The following is a 21537-nucleotide window of genomic DNA, read 5'->3' on the forward strand; positions in this document are numbered from 1 at the left end:
GGTTTAGGTACAGACTGCCCAAGTTTCACAGTTAAATTAAAAATGAGAACTTTGTCAAATTATGAAGCAACATTTTTGCAGAGCGTTCATATCAAAAATGTTCCGTGTCCTTCTGCACGTGATAGACAAATTAATTTGAGGCTGCAGAGTCACGTTCGAGAGCAAGTACGAGCAAAGCTACTGAAGTCAGCACATTTCTCATACAGCATGTACCCCAAACTGCCATGAAACAGTCGCACACATGCACTCACACTGACTCACACTTCCACATCTGTCAACACACATAAAGCATCCTATGAATGTTCAAACATTCTGTTACCCACATGTTTCTCACAATTTCTCACACACACACACACACACACACACACACACACACACACACACACACACACACACACACACACACTCTGATGTTACCTTTCCATTTTAGAAAAACACCTGCAGCTCAGTCACCACATGAGGAGCAGAACAGGCCGATAAATCTGCACTGCACAGTAACTGTTTAAACAGAGCGCTGCACTGCTGTTCTTTTCTCTGATGGTAAAAATCAAGTTTTATGTCTCAGTTATCCATACTGACAGAAACAAGTTGGTATCTTCTACCAGGTAATTCCAGGACCTTTTCTTATCGGTTATGTCTACAAAGCTATGGGTGTAAAATCTTCATACAACTGTTCAGCACCCGTTCACATGTTTCATCCAAATCACTGTGGCCCTGAGAAAAAAAAAAGGCTGGTGTCCATCCCTGCTGTGGACTCAGGTAGGGGGTGTGAACATAAACTGTATCAAATGCATTCACACACATATGGGACGCATCCCATTCTTAATCCACACCGTTTAATTTGATGTCGGCTCACTCTTTGCCACTATGAGAGTTCCAGCTCTTCTGGGAAGCCTTTCCACAAGGTTTAGGAGTTTTAATGGGAAGTTTTGAGCATTCTCCCAGGAGCACATTTGTGAGGTCAGACACTGATGTTGGACGAGAAGGCCTGGCTCGCAGTCTCCGATCTAACTCATCCCAAAGGTGTTCTGTTGGGTTGGGGTCAGGACTCTGCTCAGGTCAGTCAAGTTCTTTCACAGCAAAACTCACTCATCCATGTCTTTTCTGGCTTTGAGCACCGGTGCAGTCATTTTGGAAGAGGAAGGAGCCATCCCCAAACTGTTCCCACAAAGTTGGGAGCATGAAAATGTCCAGAATGTCTGTGTATGCTGAAGCATTAAGAGTTCTTTCCACCCCCACACTGCAATCCCCTCTCCACCAAACTTTCCACTTGGCACGATGTAGTCAAGTACTGTTCTCCTGGCAACCACCAACACAGACTCGTCCACTGGACTGTTAGATGGAGAATGGCGATTTGTCCAGTGGCGGCGTGCTTCACAGCACTGCATTGCACCTGCATTGAGCTAATCTGAAGGCCACGTAAAGTTTGGAGGGCTGTAGTCACTGACTGCAGAAAAGGTGGCAACATCTGAGCACTAGATGCGCACTTCCACAGCATGTCTTTATCCTGTCTTCCTTCTTTCACCCCAACCAATCACAGCAGATAGCCCCGCCCCTCCCTGAGCCTGGTTCTGCTGGAGGTTTCTTCCTGTTAAAAGGGAGTTTTTCCTTCCCACTGTCGCCAAAGTGCTGCTCATAGGGGGGTTTTTCTCTGCATGTGTTATTGTAGGGTCTAGCTTACAGTATAAAGCACCTTGAGGCGACTGTTGCTGTGATGTGGCGCTGTGTAAATAAAATGGAATTGAATCACGTAGCTCAGCAACTGCTGACTCTGCTCTGTGTCGCTTCCACTTTGCTATAACACCACTAACATCTGACTCTACAGTCTCACAGTGATTCGAACTATGCAGAGCTCAGTGGTCTACTTTAGCCCCAGGGCTTGACGTTTGACACCCCCCCCCCCCCCCCCCGGGTTTTTCCACAGTGAGGGAAGGTGATACTCTCTGCCACCAGTTTGGCTCCACACACACAGCACAGCTACACCTTGAGGGCAGCGAATGCTTCCAGATCATTGATGAAATAAAAATGTGCTCACCTGATGCGTCTTCTTACAGACGAGAATTTTATCTTCACCGTCTTCGGCCTGATCCGTGGTGTCCACCATCATGCTCTCCTCTTCCTCACACTCATCATCCTCATCCTCCTGGATAAAAACATTTAATGGAGATTTATGTGACAATAAGTCAAGCCAATTAAAGATGTAAACGACATGAAATACTTTGTAAACCGCGGTGAGGAAGTGATCTCTTCGTCCTACCTGTACGTCCTCCAGACTGCTTTCAAAGCCCATCAGGGAGCTCGTCCTGCTGCTCCGGAGAGCTTTACTCTCCGTGCTGTTCATGATGAAGGACACCTCACCGACAGACCTCTGTGGCATGAAGGGAACGGGTTTGGAGGACAGAACTACAACCTGAAAACACACAAGAAGAAAAAGGTAAACTAAATATATGATGTTTAATACATGTGAGAACATTTGGGAATTTTACCAAGTGCCATAATCTGACATGGTAGGTTAGATATGAATGTAATATGAATAGGTTACAGTGACACACAGAGGAATACAACGACTGCATGGTTCTCTTGCTGCACAGATTGTCACAGATTGCCACATGGAAGATTTTTAACCGTTCAGCCTGTGGACTGTACTTTTCCACTTCTGGGTGGGTGGGTGGGTGTGTGTTGGCACAGTTTCCAAACAGAGGGATGACTTGCAGACTTAATGCAGCCCGGAGCCCACGAACAAACACAATGAAACATGTATGAACCTTCTGCGCCACAGCAGAGAACTTGAGGACGTTGAGCGTCTCGTCGTACATGGAGGCGCACTGGTTGATGTTGATGATCATGCAGGCTTTACCCCGACCACAGAAGAAGCTCTGCAGGTAGTGGGTCAGCTTGCTTTCTCTGAAGGGAACGTGCTGCAGCAGCCTGGAGGGAACGGGCAAAGAGTACAGAGCAGCTTCACTGTGAAACAGTAATGCATTTTTATAACACATGCATCAGCATTAGCACTTGTGTTTGTGTCCACTACCAATGCATTGTTCACACTCCTTTAAGCAGTGGCCTCCAGCATTCTCCAGAGAAGCTATAGTAAGCATTAAACCAGACTGCAAGAAGATTTAAAATCAGGCTAAAACGAGACGAGTTGCGGATGTCTGCAGTAATTCTGTCATTTTTAACCGTACAGCAGACTGGATCATTAATCCTGCAACATTTGAAAAAGATCTTTAAAGGCATCTGATGCTTTTGTTTGTCACACTTTGAAAAAAATGCAGGTCCAAAGCAGCCAGTGTCCTGGCTTCACTTTCCTGAGATAAAAACAAAAGTCCACCTTTTACGTACAGCGTTCATGCACCATCTGCATTTAAACATTAGTTTACTCTGCTCTCTGCTCCTCCCTTCACCCTCAGCAGCAGCTGCTCCTCTCTGAGCAAAGTTCTGATCGAGCTTTCTTCCTGTTCAGAGGGAGCGTTTCTTTCCCACTGTTACCAAGTGCTCCCTCGCATGATTGTTGGGGTTTCCCCTCTAATATTGTAGGGATATTTAGCCCGTGACAAAGTGTGGTGATAAGTGTTGTGATTTATGATATAAATAAAACTCAATATCAACCAAAGACAGAGAGGGAACGAAGGATGGATAAAACTCACTTGGCCTGCTGATTGTGTCTCAGAGCATTGATGCATTTTCCCAGAATGAGCAGCGACGTGTTGATGTTTCCTGCTTCTTTCAGACGCTCTCCTTTGTTGTGAGTCTTCGCACAACGCTCAGAGCCAGCCAGGTCACACAGACACAACCTGAAGACACAAACAACACAGAGCATACTTTGTGCTGAATCTAGATAAAGCCAATAAGGTAGTCTATGCTAGCAGCCACAGCAGCATTTACACGTGTGCACAGTGGGCTTGTGTTGCTTTGGAATTTCTGCTGGGTTTCTGTCTTCCAGTTGATTCTTTCTATGCCAGCCTTTTGCAAAAAAACAGTTTCATATGTAGTAACCACAAATGCATTGGAGGAAATGACAGTACTGACACGCAGTTACATTTTTAGGAAAGTGCATATCAGCTTACGGCTTACCCTTCCCAGAAGGATTTGTTGTTACAACATACATATGATATAGAGTTGACGAAGAAGCTTAAATCCCACCTCACACAGTTATTTTTAACTATCTGAGAACACATCAAACACTCGTTTATGTGCTCAAACACTGGTTTTACTCACTCGCTGACAGTTTGGACCCTCGGTGTCCCGACGTCCTCAATCCTCAAAATTCGAATGGAGAAAATGCTGTGGCTGCACGAAGAAGAATCACAGCACACATTTCAATGAAAAAAGAAAAAAAGCAGAACAATTTCTCGGTAACAGATCCGCCCTCTCGTGCAGTTCATGGGGTGACGGCCCAGAGCAGGCGTTGCTTCATATTAAATACATAATTGTAGTGAGGTCTGTAAAAGCTCTTCTCTTTCTCACTAGTATATATTGCCTGATACTGACCACTATGACTGACTTTGTCATGTTTAATGATGTCAGAACCTGATCAATCTCGTGCTGTTTAAAAGTCTGAAGTAAAACAAACGTGGAGTTCAGTGTGCAGAGTCTTAAACTGTGGAAATTCACTGCTGCAAACACGTATGACACCGAGAAACGTTCATTGCATGTTGCATGCAGGAAAACACTGTACAAACACAAGTTCACTGGACAAAACTGATCATTCCTCATTTTAACTTTGCATTCAGTTCTGTCACTTTTGAAAAACCTTGTTGGTCAAAGGGCTGAAATGATGTCAGACAGACTAAAGTATTAGTGCTGCCTCCTTAAATGACTCAACTATTCACCACTGATGAAACCTTTAGGCTACATCCACACGTGCACGGGTATTTTTGAAAACAAGATTTTTCCTTAAAAAAAAAAAAAAAAAAAAAAACCCTGTCCACACGTGCAGTTCTGAAAAAAAAAAAAAAAATCTCCGTCCACATGTAGACGCTAAAAACGAAATGCTGGCCAATCAGAAGCCTAGAAGCCTGGGAGGGAAACAGTAAACAGGGTTTTGTACCCTCACAAAACCTTTTTCTGAACAGGCAGATAACTTTGTTACTTTTCAAGTGCCTTCATCATTTCAAATGTTAATAACTAAAGACAGTATTTTGGTTGGTGTAGACTCACATCTTAGAAATGAATAAAACACATAAATTTAATTTTAAAAAAATTAATTTATTCAAAACCGATGTTGGGATTTGGGTCGTGAGTGTGTCTGCGTTGAACGTAGAATCTGACACCTCTGCTTTTCTCAATGGAGGGACATGTAAGCGTGTAAAACTGCAGATGGTCAGATCAACAGCATCAGTATTTTGTCTCTGCCACTGTAGAAATTTATGTCATTTAAACAATAATGTGGCGTAAAGCGTGGCATCAAAAACGACGCACACCTTTGACGTTTCCTCGTCCACACCTAAACCCAAAGTCTGAGCACTGGGCTGCCAGGACTTTCTCCATAACACATTCATTCACATTCTTAGAGCACCTACTCCAAAGAGTCTCAGTGCGGTTGGTCCACACCTGAGTGGGATCACTGCGTTCACACAAACGAACCACAGTTCATTTCACACGTCCTCGGGTGTTTTTGAAAACGCAGCTTTTTCCATGCGTTTGGGCCTTTCGTCCACATATAAACGCCGTTTAAAATCACTGAAAACTGAGATTTTTTAAAACGTAGTTTTTGCGTTTACGTGTAGAAAACAGATTTATTCACCCGACGTCAAAGCTGTGCGCCATGTTATTGTTTACATGAGACGAATTTCTACAATGATGCTGTTTTCACACACAGTCTCTGTGCCTGTATTTAGACAGACTGCTTCTATGCGCCATCTTTGTTTACGCTTCCCCTCCCAGGCTTCTACACTTCTGATTGGCCAACATTTCTACACAGTCAGGATTATTTGGTCACCTGCTGCTTTGGCGTGTTCTTGACAGTCTTTGACTTCGTGTACAAGCAGATGGAGATATATTTTAGGGCTGAACGATATATCGCATTTGCGATAATATCGCGACATGATCAAGTGCAATTTTCTAACCGCAAAGGCTGCGATTATACTCTGGACATGTCCAAATTCATGGGCTGCATCCTCCTGAGGCCGCATTTGTAGACCGATTACGTCACAGCGACGCGCCGAAGGCTGTCCAAATTACTACCATATCCCAGAATTCATAGCGCGGCCCAGCCAAACTCCAGTTTCCAGCAATGGCGGCCGCTACTAAGTTTTAAAATTACTCATACTAATCTTTCTGGGTCACAAAATAAACTTTTAACATATTTTCAGGCGAGAAAGTAGTTGTGTAAACATCAAATATCTGCTCGGTTTATCAAGATATCCCATATTTGCAAAAGTGCTTCGACGTTTTCAGAGGCGTCTGCTACCCACCAGCTCGACAGCTGGCCGGGAGCTCGAGGGTTACTGATGCGGCCGAGAACGGCACAACTCCCGGCACATCATTTTCAGATCACCGCGGAGTTTCGCTGCTCGGGTTAAACGTAATATATAAGTCACTTAGACAACCTAAAAATGTTATTGTTGGGCTTTTTTCAGTGTTTTGTTTGTTCGTGAGTAAATCGGTTTGGCTGAGATTAAAGTTATTAGATTAGATAAAATAAAACTTTATTAATCCCCCGGGTGGGTTCCTCCTTGGTTTTCACACAGCTGACTAAACGTCAAACAGAAAACTTATTAAACAGAAGTATGAGACAGTCGAGAATTTACACCAGTGTCTGGTTATATTTTAGATAGCAAGAAGCAGACGGCCGAGTTTATTAAACTCCACCGAGACAGCGGTGACGCTAATCAGAACTAGACCGTCCAATTTCACGCCTTTAAACTTTAAAGGCGTGTTTGTGTGTGTGTTTATACAATTGCTATTATGTTTGCACTTTATGTGTAATGTTACTGACTGCAGAGAGCAGTAAGATGTGTGTATTTTTTATTTATTAGTTTTATTTATTTAATATTATTTTTTAATTGAATGACTGTCTAGTAGTTCACAGATGTCGAAAAACTGAGTGTGGTAAAGCCACTGATTTTGTTTATGTATATTTCTGCAATCTGCACATTGTACTGACTTTCATTTTAATGTTTACACCAGGGTTCCTTGTCAGCACTTTATGCTCAGATGTTTGTAAGCTAAAAATAAACTATTGTGTATGTTCAAATATACTGTTGTGATTGAAGAAGTTAAATAAAAATGTCAGTCATCAATTCATGCATCACCTCATGTCATCATAACAGAGGTCTGTCTTCCAGGAAAGAACAGTTTAAAATTAATGTAATATAGTATTGGCCATACTATATGATGTATTGCTTGTCTTTGTTTAATAATACAGAAGACAAAGACCTTAAAAAATAATCGCATATCACATCGCAATCGCAATATTGGGGCAAAAAAAATCGCAATTAGATTATTTTCCATAATCGTTCAGCCCTAATATATTTCCAAAACTGCACGTGTGACGGGATTTGTTGACATCCACTGTTTATAAAAAACACCCGTGTACATGTGGACGCAGCCTCAGCCTGGGTCTAAATGCTGCAGCCTGTCGTCCTCACCTCCTGCTGGACAGGTGATTGAGTCGAGTGGAGGAGAAGCTCTGGTTCTTCTTTCCCAACTTCATCACCATGTACGCCTCTTCGGCACTGTTGACCTGAACCCAGCGCAGATCTAGATGGAAATACACAAACACAGCGTACGAGTCACTGAGAAGGCTCTCCTACATTCTCATAAGAAAACTTACGATAAAGCTGACATTTAGTTCTGCTTTTACTTATAATTTTAGATTTGACCTTTGACGAACGCGTTTCCCTTGACATCCTGCGAGAGGCGCAGTGCGGTCCTCCTCAGGGCCCCACCAGGCGCCACTTCCAGGAGGTCGTGAATGTTCTCGTTGTAAATTTCACAGAAAGAAACCCAAACAGAGAACTTGGTGTTAGCTTCCACCTCCAGTGAGATTTCATCCTCTGCATTGGTCCACAGCATGGAGGTGCCTGCAGCAGACACACACATTTACACACACACTGTACCATCCCCACTGCTTTTGTAAAATACATTCGTGTCTTGGAGCTTGATCTGTAATGTTTGTCATAACTACAACATTAATATTAACAGCACAGACATGTTCAGTGTTGCATGCGCAACATTAAAATGTAAAACTTGCCTTCAATGACAGTCCTGTTGGTCGAGTTCAGACTGATGTTGCTCTTTGCACTCTAAAGCAAAAATAATAAAATATTATAAATACATAAAACCATGTGTGGCTGATAAGCAAGAGCAGACAAAAACCTTTAGAGAAGAGTTCACCACATGATTGAGATTCACCAAAGACTCATCACAAGCTTTAAAATGGTTTACAGGATGCAACAGTAAAATAAAACCACTCCTGCAATTCTGAAAACCACTTTGTGGGTTCAGAGCAAATATTCAATCTTGCAGTGCTGTGCAATGCTTTCTTTGAGCCGTATATTAACACCCTGTTAGAGCCCTGCTGATATTTGAGTCTAATTGCAATCCTGCGTTCTTGTGCACCTGTTTGTTTTCTCCCTCTCTGCTCACGAGGATCTTTGAGTGTCCGTCTGCAGGGCTCATTGGTGTGCATGTTGAATGGTTCTGCTAGCACCTGGCTCTTCCTCACATCCTACTGTTTAAAATGTCCCTTGTTTGTTTGTTATTCTGGCCTCACTTCCCCCTAATGTGATGAAACTGTGCAGCAGACACTGCTCTATAGAAGGTTTTTAATGGTCCTCTGATGATCATGTGCTGTGTGAGGCGTAGCTGATACATTTCTATATTTGACTGCAAATATGTGTATGAAAATATTGCCGACAAGCTCCAAAAAAACAAAAACAAACAAACAAAGGTAAAACACAGCTTCAATTCTTTAAAACACAACAGAACAACGTTCAAAACCTTCCAGAACAGACTATCACTGATTGGCCCCACAGGGTGGGTGTCGGGTGTTCCCACAGCAGAGTCTTTCTTCACTGTCAGGAAATACTTCCTACAACATGTTTATGACTGCAGTCACACACACACACACAGCAGAACTTTGTGCCGCTCGAACATGCCGCATGTGAAGGACTCAAAATGTGGTTTTGGTGTCAGGGTCACAGTTAGGTTGTGGTTAGGTTTAGTTCATTTTTGATGGTTAAGGTTAGGGAAAGTATTATGTTACTTAGGTGTCCCCACAAAGATATGAAAACACAGTGTGCGTGTCTGCTCACACACACACACACACACACACACACACACACACACACACACACACACACACACACACACACACACACACACACTCTACCTCTTTTAGCTGTCTGAGGAGGCTTCGCTTGAACAATGCTTCCTCCGTCTGCTGCTCCACAGTGAGCCTTGTGAACTCTCGGCAGCGATGCGGCTTGATGCTCATTCCAGGGAAAACCTTTTCATTGATGCTGCTGAAGATGACATCGAGAGACCTGGGCAGGATGCCAGCGTCAGAATCCGGACCTTGAGTGACACAAGCATGATGATGGACTGTGACACATCGACAGGCAGTCGAGTTTTATTAACTTTCAAAGTCAGTCAGTTATTAACATAGAATAAAAGTCATAAAAGTATGAAGTGTTAAATCGTGACGTGAGAAACACATCAAGGGATGAGAATCAAGAACTGGTTCCCAGTAGTTCAATTCCTTGGAACTGGCGATCTGCTTGCACTGTGATTGGCTGATTTCGTGGAGTAGTATAATGAATGACTTTCGCCTGGGAGTAATTAAGTAACTTGCTGCATCACTTTAGCAAAAAGTATCCTGTGCAATACTTTAAGTGACAACTCCAACACTGATCACAACAAAGAGCACAAACAGGCGACCACACAGCATCGATGTCTTTGAAATCCTGCTGAGAGACGGTGGCGACTTTTAACATGGTGAAAACAAAAATCGATAATGAATCAGAAACCAGCTAAATTCTTATCGATTCTCATCGCTAATCAAGGGAATGAATGTACAATTAATTTCTTACAGTCAAATCCATCATCATCAACCAGCCAGCCCACACACGTTTGTTAGCCTTTACAATAAAAACTCAAAACACTGATTCTGATCTCACTTCTACAGGCTGCTCCACAAGCCTGAGCATGAAAGCCATACAGGCTGTTTAATGAGATCAAATACCTCCAAAGGAAAAGAAAAGAAATTATTTTTTAAAAGGAAAACTCAGCGACTCTGTCGAACAGTCCTGGCAGTCGTATATAAAAGTGAAGCTAGCTAAAGTTTGAATTGCGACTTGATAGGTAAAGCTAGTAAGCTTTAACACTTGCACATCAATTTTAGATGAGTTAAACAGCTCAACTGTTATTTCTTTTTTTTTTTTTAAATGTCTTTCCATGTTAGAGTATAGAGTTCATCAAAACAGGTTCAAACAGCAGCTGGACGAGATCCAGTGTTGAAGACAGTGGACTCACAATCATGAGTGTTTGTTGCTGTTACACTGATCCACCACAAGATGGCATCAGTCAGATGGTTTTCATACAAAACTGCAAAGCAACTTTCCTTGACATAAAAAGTGATGCACTTCAGGACATGAGGGACTGCCACATACCGAGGAATGTAAAGGTCTTCCCAGCATTTGTGACTCCATAAGTGAAAACCAGAGAGTTTCTGCCTTCGAGAACATCTTTCACCAAATCCTTCACCGTGCCTGCGAACAGCTCCCTCTGTGTTGTCTCAGGGCCATACACCTGTCCAAGGAAGGAAAAAGGCACATCTGTACTGACGGTAAACTTATCGTCTCATATTTAAATATGAGGAATTCTCCAACATTCTGGCCTGAGACTGAGCAAAAAAGACAGGGTATGGATCATTTATAAGGAACATCAGAATCTTTCTGTGGGCGTTGATGATAAAAACACTTTGTGACACCAGGAAACACCAACCTGAGAGAACTGGAAGTGCTGTCCAGTCTGTGGAAAAGCTTTGTCGGTGCTCAGTCTTGCTGAGAGGGACGAACTGGGAGGCTTGAGCAGAACTGTGTCAGGGAGCTCGATGGTAACACAGTCCTGTTAGTGAATGAATAAGTAACAGGAGGAACACAGACGGGGGTTATTCTGGTTCAGTTTACATTCACTTAACATGATCTGCAGAAGCATCAGCAGAACCTCATCATTCTGACACTGTGGAAGAAGTTCTCCACCACAAAACAAAGCCTGTTCTGTTTATTCGATGGCCTTTGAATTCGGTGTCTGCACTTTGAACACAAATTCAGTTCCAATCAATATCCAGCATATTAATTACTCTCACGTCCATGACTTCATTCTTTTTTTACCTGAGACTCTCCACTGTTTGTCTCTGCTGAGGTGAAAGGTCGGACTCGGAGGTAGACCTGAAGGTGTTCTTTCTCCTCAGTGCAGGAATCCTGCAGGAAACATCGGATTTCAGTGAAAAATCACAAAGTGAACGATGAGATTTTTGGTGTTACGTTCAGTTTGCACAACAGGCCATGGATGGATATGTAGGTGTTTATACATAAGGTTCCATTAACACTTCATTATTGGTTCATAATCAGTTTCCTCTGTGGGAAATTGGGGGCCTGCACATGTTTTTAACATCAGCAAAACAGTTTCATTACCTCCGAGTCTGAACCTGAGGCCTGCACCAACACCAAGGCTGAAAGGTTAACATGTTCATTTGTGCTGTAAACTTTTCAACATGGGAGCCTACAGGGACCGGACCACTTCTGGAGCCTCTAGTGGCTCTTAGAGGAACTGCAGTTTTTGGCTTAATTCTTCACATTGAGAGTTTGCTGCTTGCCAAATCCCAAAATGTATAACCAAGTACCTAAATATCTTAATAGTCAAATATATGCATCTTACCCAACTCAACACACTGAAGAAACAGAGTAAATGAAAGCTTGAATTTGACTTGGGTGCAAAAAAGCTCCACTGTTTCCAGTTTAATGTTTTAATCTTACCTAAAATGTAAAAACATTACAAAAATGTGGCAGCCTGGCTGGTTGAAGGTTCTAGGGTTCCCTGCCAGACTAAAACACCTAATCCCATTTCCACATGCACTGCAGTCCCAAACCTTCCCAGACACTGGTCAGAGGCACCGACACAAATGTCGCAGCATTTTTTGTTTTGTTTTTTAAACACACCAGCTCTGTTGTACAAAGCCAAAACATTGCATTCCATGCATCAGCTCCACAATACATTATATTACAAACGTCATGCGTTTATATTCCTTGGTGCAATGAGACAAGCCCGGATGTCTGAGAGCCACGCGTCAGCCTCGGATGATGATTTTGTACCTAAAAAGGAGCTACTTCAAACACGCTGAAGAAGCTGGTGATGTGAGACCCAGATGTAAACAAATCACACTAGTTACACTTCATATGACAGGAAAAGTAAACAAGTGGGGTTACATATTCAGTAAACTGACACGTCAAATTTGGGAGTGTGTAAGGATAGAACGTTTACATCATTTACGTTTCCTACTGTCTGCAAACGTCAACAAATCACTGTTCAGTAAACTTTCTTGAAAAATCCTGACATAATTTTGTTGCATATTAACACCACATTCTGCCTCCAGGTCTCCCAGCCTCCCACCAACAGTCGCTGAACAATCGTCTGTGGAACAGTGGACTATGTTACTTATAAAGTTTCAATCCATTCAATTTAATGTCTTAGTCTTAATATAATTTACTGTTACCATGTTATTCATTTAGTATTATAATTTACACTTTTTTGTATCCTTAATTGAATATTTTTTTGTCTTTTATTGGTTCCATCTGCCACCGAGTGGTTTTTTCCTCCCTTTCACACCAAAAGTATGAAGCCATAAGAACTTGAACTCTTGGATCTGATTTAGAATCCATCCGATTATTTAACAATATTCAGCATTATTTCTTCCTCTTTCTGCACTTGCTGCTCTGTGGCCGACAGAAAAACACATCATTTCTATTATTTGTTTCATTTAAGAAGGGCCAGTGAACAATGTTTAACATGTACATGTGAGTGCATCATATAAAAGTGGCATGTTTTTTGCCCTTATTGTTCCTGGAAGGTACAGCCTTTATATAAAAATAAATAAATAAATAAATAAATAAATAAATAAACAGAAACAGGAAAGATAGACTTAAAACAACATAAAAGAACAAGAAAGCACACAAAGGGGCATTTGCATGGCTAAACTGGAGAACAATGACAGCCTCAGACTGCACACATGAAGATAAGTAAACCACTAGGTAAATGCTGCAATGCTGTGATAAACGCTGGCTTATATGGGGTCATGTGATTTGCTCTTTACCTTAACCACATTAAGCATGTTGAGGCGACTTGCTGTGAATTTATGCGACATATATAAGAATGAACTGAAATTAGGAAGCAGCAGAAAGGCAGAGCTGTGACAGTGCAAACAAGATTATTTACACATAAATAATACTAACCAGGCTGAAACGTGTTATTAGTGTTTGTGTCCAGTTATATCAGTCTGTTCACATGTAATGCAAGTTGTTTGGCTGTCAGATAAAAACCATTTATCTCAAATATGCTGCCAATCAAATGATGCATTTAATGTCATTAAATGCAACACTGGGACAACATTTCTTGCTTTCTAAGAAACAGTGACAGCAGCGCTGCCATTTTTACCAATATTTTAGACACTTTTCTGGTATCTGTACAAATACCTCTGAAAGAGGAGAGAGCGGATGTCTCCCATCAGTCTGCAGCAAAGTTTAAAAGGAATTCAGCCAAATTTAAAGATGGCTCAACTAAACTAAACTAGTTCGTCTGCATTCTGACAGCTTTGGTTTTAACGTTGTCTTTCTTCGGGCACATGTGGAACCAAGAGCCGGGGGATGGGACCAGTGAAAGGATGCTTGTTGATCAGGTGGTTTGATAAAAGACTCTTGATGGCTTTTTAATTGCAATCACAGTAAAAAGCGCTGCTCTCGTCCACTTTAGAAAACTTTTTTCTCTCACTCCACCCGGCTTCAGCTACTCAACATCTCCATCACTCCCTGCGGGTCTCTAACAACCAAGACTGTGGCTTCAACATAATCTACAGCAGTAACTTTCACTGCTGTTGTGAAATCAAAAATGGAGACAGCTGGGACTAAATCTGCGAATACTTTTTTTTTTTAAAGTGCTAGAGTCATCTATTTATAGCTGAAAAACTAATTGATGTATTTGCCCCATTGAGTCCTTCACCACCAGCATTGTCCTCCTGCTGAACTTTCCACACCTCTGAGCAGACTTTCCTTCAGTTACCTCATACGCTTCGGTTACTGTGAAAACAATCCACCACTTTGCTTCACAAGCAAACTTTAGCTGGCCATTCAAATCCCCTGACATACTTACTTGTTTTGGTTATTAGTCCCATTTAACACTGCTTCTGAATAGCAGTGTTCCCTGTGTTAACAAATAACACACTGAATGACTGGTGAACTGTTTTAGTCTAAATTTGGACACCAACATTAAATTATTATTTATTTGACAGCAAATATATATCAGCTCCTTTATTACTACTAATAACAAGTCAGTATCAGTCCAGGAAAAGTTACATCAATGAAATCCTAGTTTTATTTGTAACATATTTAATAAATTATCTATTTTCAGTCAGTTATATTCAGTCACTTTAATTTTAAAACTGTGTATATGATGTACATTCTGTGTATTTATTATCTCACTCTTATTGCCTGTTTATGCTCCTGTCTGAAAGATTGTGATTTATGTTTTTTTATGTACAAGGTTTTGACTGCATGGAGACATTTGGGGTGCAGTTATTGAAGAATTGTGGATAGAAATGTTTAGAAAATGGCCCAAAATAGGCTGAATCTGTACACATTTCTGTTTAATAGAGTGTGCTTGGACCGATTCTTAGGCACGAAACCCCCAGGTGTACAGCCAAGTGTGCGCATGCTGCTGTAAACACTTCATAATGTTTTAAACATAGTAGGTACCCCGTATCACTTTATTTCTGTCACACAGTCACCCGTATGGTCAACACAAGCGTTTATGTCAGCACTGTATAAAAGACCTGGTTTACCTGTGAGTCTGGTAAGGTGCCAACTTCTGATAAGTGCGCCCCTTTCAAAACGTCAGCTGCTACCTGTTCCTGCTTATCAGCCTTGTCAGGGCATGATTCCATCATCCTGCAACAACAACAACAACAAAATGAGAAAGCAACTGTAGATTTAAAAATTAACTGTCAAAACAGCCCACAGGGCTAAATGATCACACATACACACCTCGCTGTACAAAAACATGACATTTATCAATTTAGTATGGTCATCAAGTTGGTGCAAATCCCGCCCTTCAAAAAGCAGGCGTTTCAGAGGGTCGCTGTGAATTCGGCAAACAAATAAATAAACAAAAGAAGTCAGTCAGCTTCGTTAGCCAACGACTGATTAGCTCATTGCTACGATTTAACTGCTAAGTTAGCCAGCTAACAACAATGGTTAGCACTGCAGGGGAAAACACCGTAACAATAGATTTGTGAGCGTTTTTGCAAAGTCACAGCCAAACGTCATCACTGGATCATCGACGTCTATTCCAGACACTCGTGCACTTTTCATTGATGTATCACAAATTTCTGATTAGTGCCACTCTTCACTTGACAAAGAGCCGCACCTGTCAGTTAACAATCACAACACTTTTTAACAAATGTCCGGTATCTTTTCCGAAACAGGAGTCGGACAGTAACCGTTACATTGGGATACTACTCGACAAACATACTCACGTTGCTGTTATATCTGGAACATCGGGCGCTAAAACAGAAGAATATTCTTTTCTATGCTAACCAACGTAGAGCTAAACAAAATAACAGGACGGCGCTCTGAGTTTGAAACGAACCAATCGGCTTCGACAAGAAACTTGCACATGCGTGCTTTGTGTTGCGTTCACATGTAAGGCGTACAGGCGGATATTAGAACTCGTAAATAAACCAGCGGAGATCTCTACAAAGCGTCTGTTATCAGGCTGTTATCAACCAGTTATCACATGAGTTGTTATAATACAAAGTAAACAATTAAATTGTTAAATTAGCTTATCTAAACAAAACATTTAATTTAGAGTCATTAAAACCAAAATACATCAAAATCTCGCTAGTTCAGGATTAAATGACGTGATGAAGAGTTAATTTTTGGTAGATGGTAAAATAAGAGGACAAAAGTGAATTTAACCATCTGTTGTGCTTGGGCTTAGTGAAATACGGGATTCACGATGTTCGTAATCTGTAAACAAAAACTCTATGTCACAAAAGGGACCTAGTTTTAAGAGACCTGTTAGTGGTCATAATGTTAGGCCTGATCAGTCTAAGTTTCACATGATTGTGTACCCCAACAGGAAATGAACTTCTTTGTAATGCTGAAAATCCAGAGTTGCTGGAAGTTTACTTACTAATCCTCAATTCTTGAGTCACTGTAAAAGGCCTACAGCTAAATTTAATGTGGGCTAAGCACCTTAGCCAAAACAAAATGCGTAGAAGAGCTCTCATCACACGATGTACAGTACAGTTCTAAACATATTCACTCACACATTCAAATCATTGCATTCAGGTGTTCCAATTACCTCCATGGCCGCAGGTGTGCAAAATCAAACACCTCTGCCTGCAGACCGCTTCTACAAACATCTGTGAAAGAATAGGTCGCTCTGAGGTGCTCAATGAATTCCAGCATGGTACCATGATAGGATGCCACCTATGCAACAAGTCCAGCCACGAAACTTCTTCACGACTAAATGCTTGGTGGCATGCAGGCTCAGGTTTTCAGATCGGCTCAGCTTACTTCATATCACGGAGCGAGTACTAAAAAAAGTACCTGGTACCTAATAGTACTAGCTAATGGAAACCAAAAAACCGAGTCGCGCTGAGTAGGCACTAGTGGAAAAGGACTATTAGTGGTGTTATAACAAAGTGGAAGCGATTGGGAACGACAACAGCTTAGTCATGAAGTGGTACGCCAAATAAAATCATAGACTGAGGTGCATATATGCAGCTTTCTGCTATATTGCTATATTCATCACTGTAACAATTGGAAGAATTTCACCTGATTATGCCATTTATTTTCCTTTCCATCAGCTCTACCTGAGTTTGTTTCTGTTTGGTCCTTTCATGAATTTTCTTTTTCTCACGTGGAAAGGCTCCATTCACAAGCTGCTGTCATCTCTGTGCTGCGGAGAACACTGCAGCAGAAAGAGCTGCAGATAAAATGCTGGTTGTTGATGTGATGACTTATCTAATACAGACAAAAGGGGGAAAACAAATTACAAGCACACTGTTAGAAACACAGAGAAATCCAGCAAATCAACCCTCACAAATATTAACTGTATTAAAAAAATGTGCTTCTGGAAGAATGGCCATAAATTTCCATAAACACTCCTAAACCTTGTAGAAAGTCTTCCAAGAAGAGTTGAAGCTCCTATAGTAGCAGGGACGGGGGATCATATTAAACACTACTTATTAAGAATGAGGTGTCACTTACGTTTATATGTTTTGCACCTGTTGTCAATTATCTTTTTAAAACAGCTGCAATGTTTTTACTATTTTGTTTCTTGACTGTATATTTTAAATCGTCTCCTCTGTTCACCAAAGTAAACGTGACTCTTTCCCAACTTTTGCTGCCATCAATGTCAATTCTAGAATTACAATCAGACAGCTAAGATTATCCACATCTGGAAGTGAAATATCAGGCAGTACTTTAAGCATACAGACATTTTACAGTAAGTGCTAAATGAATGCAGACTTTTAAAGTCAACTTTAAAACACTGTATATAAGACTATCAAATAAAAAAATGAGGTGCCTTATTTTAGGATTCCTTCACTATAATACGTTATATAAGACAAAACATTTTAATGTTTCTTACACCTAATGAGACAAAATGTAGGAATAAAATGACTCCATAGATGTTCATCAGGAAAAGACAAAGACTTTAGATGGTCTTTAAACACTATGTGCACTGTGTGCTTAACGTTCCATATGATCTTCCAGGACAATAACGTGACATGCTCCAGAGGCGCCTACTTAAGGACTGACAAACCTCAATGAAAATACATTAATGAAAAAGAGCCCTCATATGTTATCTTATACTGAAAATTGGATATGCTTTTTAAAAACAAAATATGTATGGATATTTTCATCACATACACCATAAATGCAGAACAAGTCATTCTCTTAGAATTACGATGCTTTACAACAGCGGTCTCCAACCTTTTTGCGCCACGGACCGGTTTATGCCCGACAATATTTTCACGGACCGGCCTTTAAAGTGTCGCGGATAAATACAACAAAATAAAACTAGTATCGGTACCGAAAAAAAGATTTATTCATAACACACGTGAAAAGACCCAGGAAAACCGAGTTAACGATAAAAACGATAACAAAATAACGCTGAAAACCGATAAAAACCCTGAAAACCAGACATTTCACACCTGAGCCTCAACTCTCGCGGCCCGGTACCAAACGACTCACGGACCGGTACCGGTCCGAGGCCCGGGGGTTGGGGACCGCTGCTTTACAACACTGGGGGCACACAGTTACACCTTTTGCTTTGCAGAAAGACACAAACACTTTCAGACAGGAGGACAATGTGTACTTTCACATGTATGGCATCATCATCATCAAACATTTCTGCACAATCCGAGTTTCAACTGTGTGTCCACGCTGGACAAACACAAACTTTTATTAACAAGATGAACACTGTCACAGTGATGTGTGGTTACTTTTGCTCCTACAGGAGATGGTTTTTCAATTCCTCATCGCCTCCATTTTGTATTTATATAATCATGTTTATGTTTTGTTCAGAGGGAGAATGTAATCTGTTCTGTCTGTCTGTTTATTAGCTGTCCATAGTTATGAGGATATAGTTTTAAAGTTTTGAATCATAGTAGATATTAATAACAGCTCAAGTTTAAAAAAAAAAAAAGAAGCTCAAGCTTGGCTCAAGTTCACACCAAATATGACGCCACCCCCAAACTTAATATTACCAACAACTTTTCATGGATCGTAACAACTGATTGGCCTTGGAGTACATGAGTGGTTCGCACTAAGCATTTGACTTTGACGTTAGTTAATGTCATGTGAGGCCGTGGTAGGCAGCAGGCGGACCCAAATGCAGGACTCACACACAAAAAAGTGAACTCAAAATGCAAGCACAAAAAATGAACCAAAATCCTTTAATTGAAAACTAGCAAAAGATTACTGAGAAACTAAAACTAAAAACTCAAGGAAACCTGGGACAGGGACCACGGAGAGCCTTTCACACACGATGTGACACAGAGCAAGGAAAACACAGGGCTAAAATACACGGAGGGATAACGAGAGAATGGGACACAGGAGGAGAGTACACCTGGGAGTAATCAAGCGCAACAAGACCTGGGGAAGCAAAAGACACACTGAGACACAGACTTACAAAGTAAAACAGGAAACATAACACATAGTCGCGGACTTTACAAGGGAATACGGCTGACAGGGGAGACAGAGCAACCATGGAACACAGAGACAGAAACCAGAATACTACGAACGCTAACATTGAAACCAAAAGACTAGCAATGATAAATACTGACAAAAATAATGCAAAATGCAAAACTCAAAACACTAGGTCACTGACCCAGGACCCTGACAGTTAAAATGTATGTATTAACCAGTAATATGTACTCACCACAGTTATCATATGTGTACAGATATACACATATGATAACTGTGTCAGTTGTCAGGTATGTTGACTTTCTTTCCAGTCCTTGGATTCAAATGTAAAATGGTCAATGGCCTGTACTTAGTATAGTAGTGATGGGATTTCCGGCTCTTTCGGCTCCGAACCGGCTCTTCAGGTTGTTTTGTTGCTTTAATTAATTTATTATAAACAATAATATAAAATTATGCACAAAAGGAATTATTAATGTAAAAAAAAGTGGTTTTATTTATATATGCTTATATATAAATACACGTGGTGGCCCCTAGAGACAAAATACGTACAAACTCCAAAACACATTTCTAGCGTTAACTGAACTTCCTAAACAGAGCTACCTAGATCACTTAAATTACACAACTGAAAGCATGAAAGCATATGTGTATTGTTTGTGTATTTATACACAAGCACTCATATATATTCAAATAATTAAAAAAATCTTTGTTTACCTATTACTACCACACACCAAATCGGTCGTTGGTACTTGCTGGCTAGTGTAGCCTCTATGAACAAAAGCTCAACACTGCGCCCAGCATCCTGGAGCACTTCTGTTGTGTTTTGTACGTGTTTTGTCTGTAGGGGCCACTGTAAATATACTTTTATTTATTCACTCCACATAAAATGTAATAAATAAATCATATAATACAAAAACCAACTAGTCACAGTTCAACTTTGAACTATTTAAATTTTCAGATTTTCCTTTTAAACAAATTTAAAATGAAACAACACAAAACACTGCAAACCACAACACAATTAAATATAAATTAAAATATGAAAACGAAAAGAAGATGCATATTCTCTGTCATATTAGCCTGCATGAATAAACTTTCTGAATCCTTTATCATCTGCAACTGAAAATAGTTGTGGATGATTACTATACCTTTCTAATGTGACGTTGTTGTCCCTGGCTCTCTTTCTCTCTCTCTCCCTCCCGCTCTGTTCCTGTGCTACTGCGAGTGTAACTTTGATTTTTTTGTCAAAATTGACATTGAGCAAAATCAGTAGAGATATTACGAAATAAGCACAACATTTTGAAAGCAGCTGACATCCAAAAGCCCCTACAAACACATCCATAAAAGCCTGTCAGGCCCTTTGTGATAACAAATGTTGCCAAATTAATAAATACCAAAACTAAAGATATTTCCTCTTTATTGTGTTTCATTTAATCTTCCAATTACAGTTTCAGGTCCCCCTCCCTCCCAGGTCTTATTCGCACGCTACACCAACTTCCTGCCCCTCACCTCCCCACATTGAAGCAGCTGCAGAGAGCTGCAAAAAGCAAAGGAAGTGAAAGTAGGTTTCTGTATGATCCAGATCACGGTAAACTGTTAAATAAACTATAATTTCAAATATCTGTAATTATTTTTGGGGTTTCTGCAAAGTGTTTCAGTGATTTTACAAATTCAGTACACTCAGAAAAATTATGGTTCTTAAATGGTTCTTCAGATGTCTTCATGGTTCTTTAAAGAACCATCATACGTCAAAGAACCTTTTTATTTTGTGGATGGTTCTTCAGCTATTACAAATGGTTCTTTAAAGAACAAAAGGTTCTTTATCAAATCTAAGTTTGATGGTGTAAATGGCATAAATATTTATTCACTATAATGAGGCTGTGAATTATACTGTGTGTTTTCTTTGTGTGCATGTGTGTGCGAAGGGGAAGGGCGGGATACCTGGCAATTACCCTTTAAGAGAAGATGGTAGGAAACTGAATATTCAAATAAAAGTTAGAAATAATTGCAAACAATAGACACAATACACACATTCAAATACTGTACTTTAGTTTTAAATTTTAATAAAGCATTACTATTTTCTACTCCAAGGCATTACTTTTGAGATTAT

The 21537-nt window shown here is 40.6% G+C and overlaps 1 protein-coding gene across 5 annotated transcripts in view; it reads right to left on the bottom strand.

Moving 5' to 3' along the window:
- Positions 1 to 16694, bottom strand: part of kif20ba (kinesin family member 20Ba) — a 65768-nt gene extending 49074 nt beyond the window's left edge. For 3 of the 5 annotated variants that reach the window (XM_076891408.1, XM_076891409.1, XM_076891407.1), the window contains exons 1-14: positions 16582 to 16694; positions 15059 to 15164; positions 11340 to 11429; positions 10951 to 11073; positions 10617 to 10755; positions 9338 to 9522; positions 8198 to 8249; positions 7827 to 8027; positions 7593 to 7704; positions 4219 to 4290; positions 3648 to 3794; positions 2766 to 2928; positions 2258 to 2410; positions 2036 to 2143 (exon numbers count right to left, since the gene is read on the bottom strand). In XM_076891408.1, coding sequence (XP_076747523.1) covers positions 2036 to 2143; positions 2258 to 2410; positions 2766 to 2928; positions 3648 to 3794; positions 4219 to 4290; positions 7593 to 7704; positions 7827 to 8027; positions 8198 to 8249; positions 9338 to 9522; positions 10617 to 10755; positions 10951 to 11073; positions 11340 to 11429; positions 15059 to 15164; positions 16582 to 16688 — 1758 coding nt within the window. In that variant the 5' untranslated portion in view covers positions 16689 to 16694. Of the gene's footprint in view, positions 1 to 2035; positions 2144 to 2257; positions 2411 to 2765; positions 2929 to 3647; positions 3795 to 4218; positions 4291 to 7592; positions 7705 to 7826; positions 8028 to 8197; positions 8250 to 9337; positions 9523 to 10616; positions 10756 to 10950; positions 11074 to 11339; positions 11430 to 15058; positions 15165 to 15260; positions 15355 to 15751; positions 15901 to 16581 lie in introns of those variants that run through there. The other 2 variants (XM_076891410.1, XM_076891411.1) reach the window with 2 other exon arrangements.
- Positions 16695 to 21537: the final 4843 nt, after the last annotated feature.

This window comes from Maylandia zebra, linkage group LG13 (assembly GCF_041146795.1).
Source record: "Maylandia zebra isolate NMK-2024a linkage group LG13, Mzebra_GT3a, whole genome shotgun sequence".
Taxonomy (NCBI): Eukaryota; Metazoa; Chordata; class Actinopteri; order Cichliformes; family Cichlidae; genus Maylandia; species Maylandia zebra.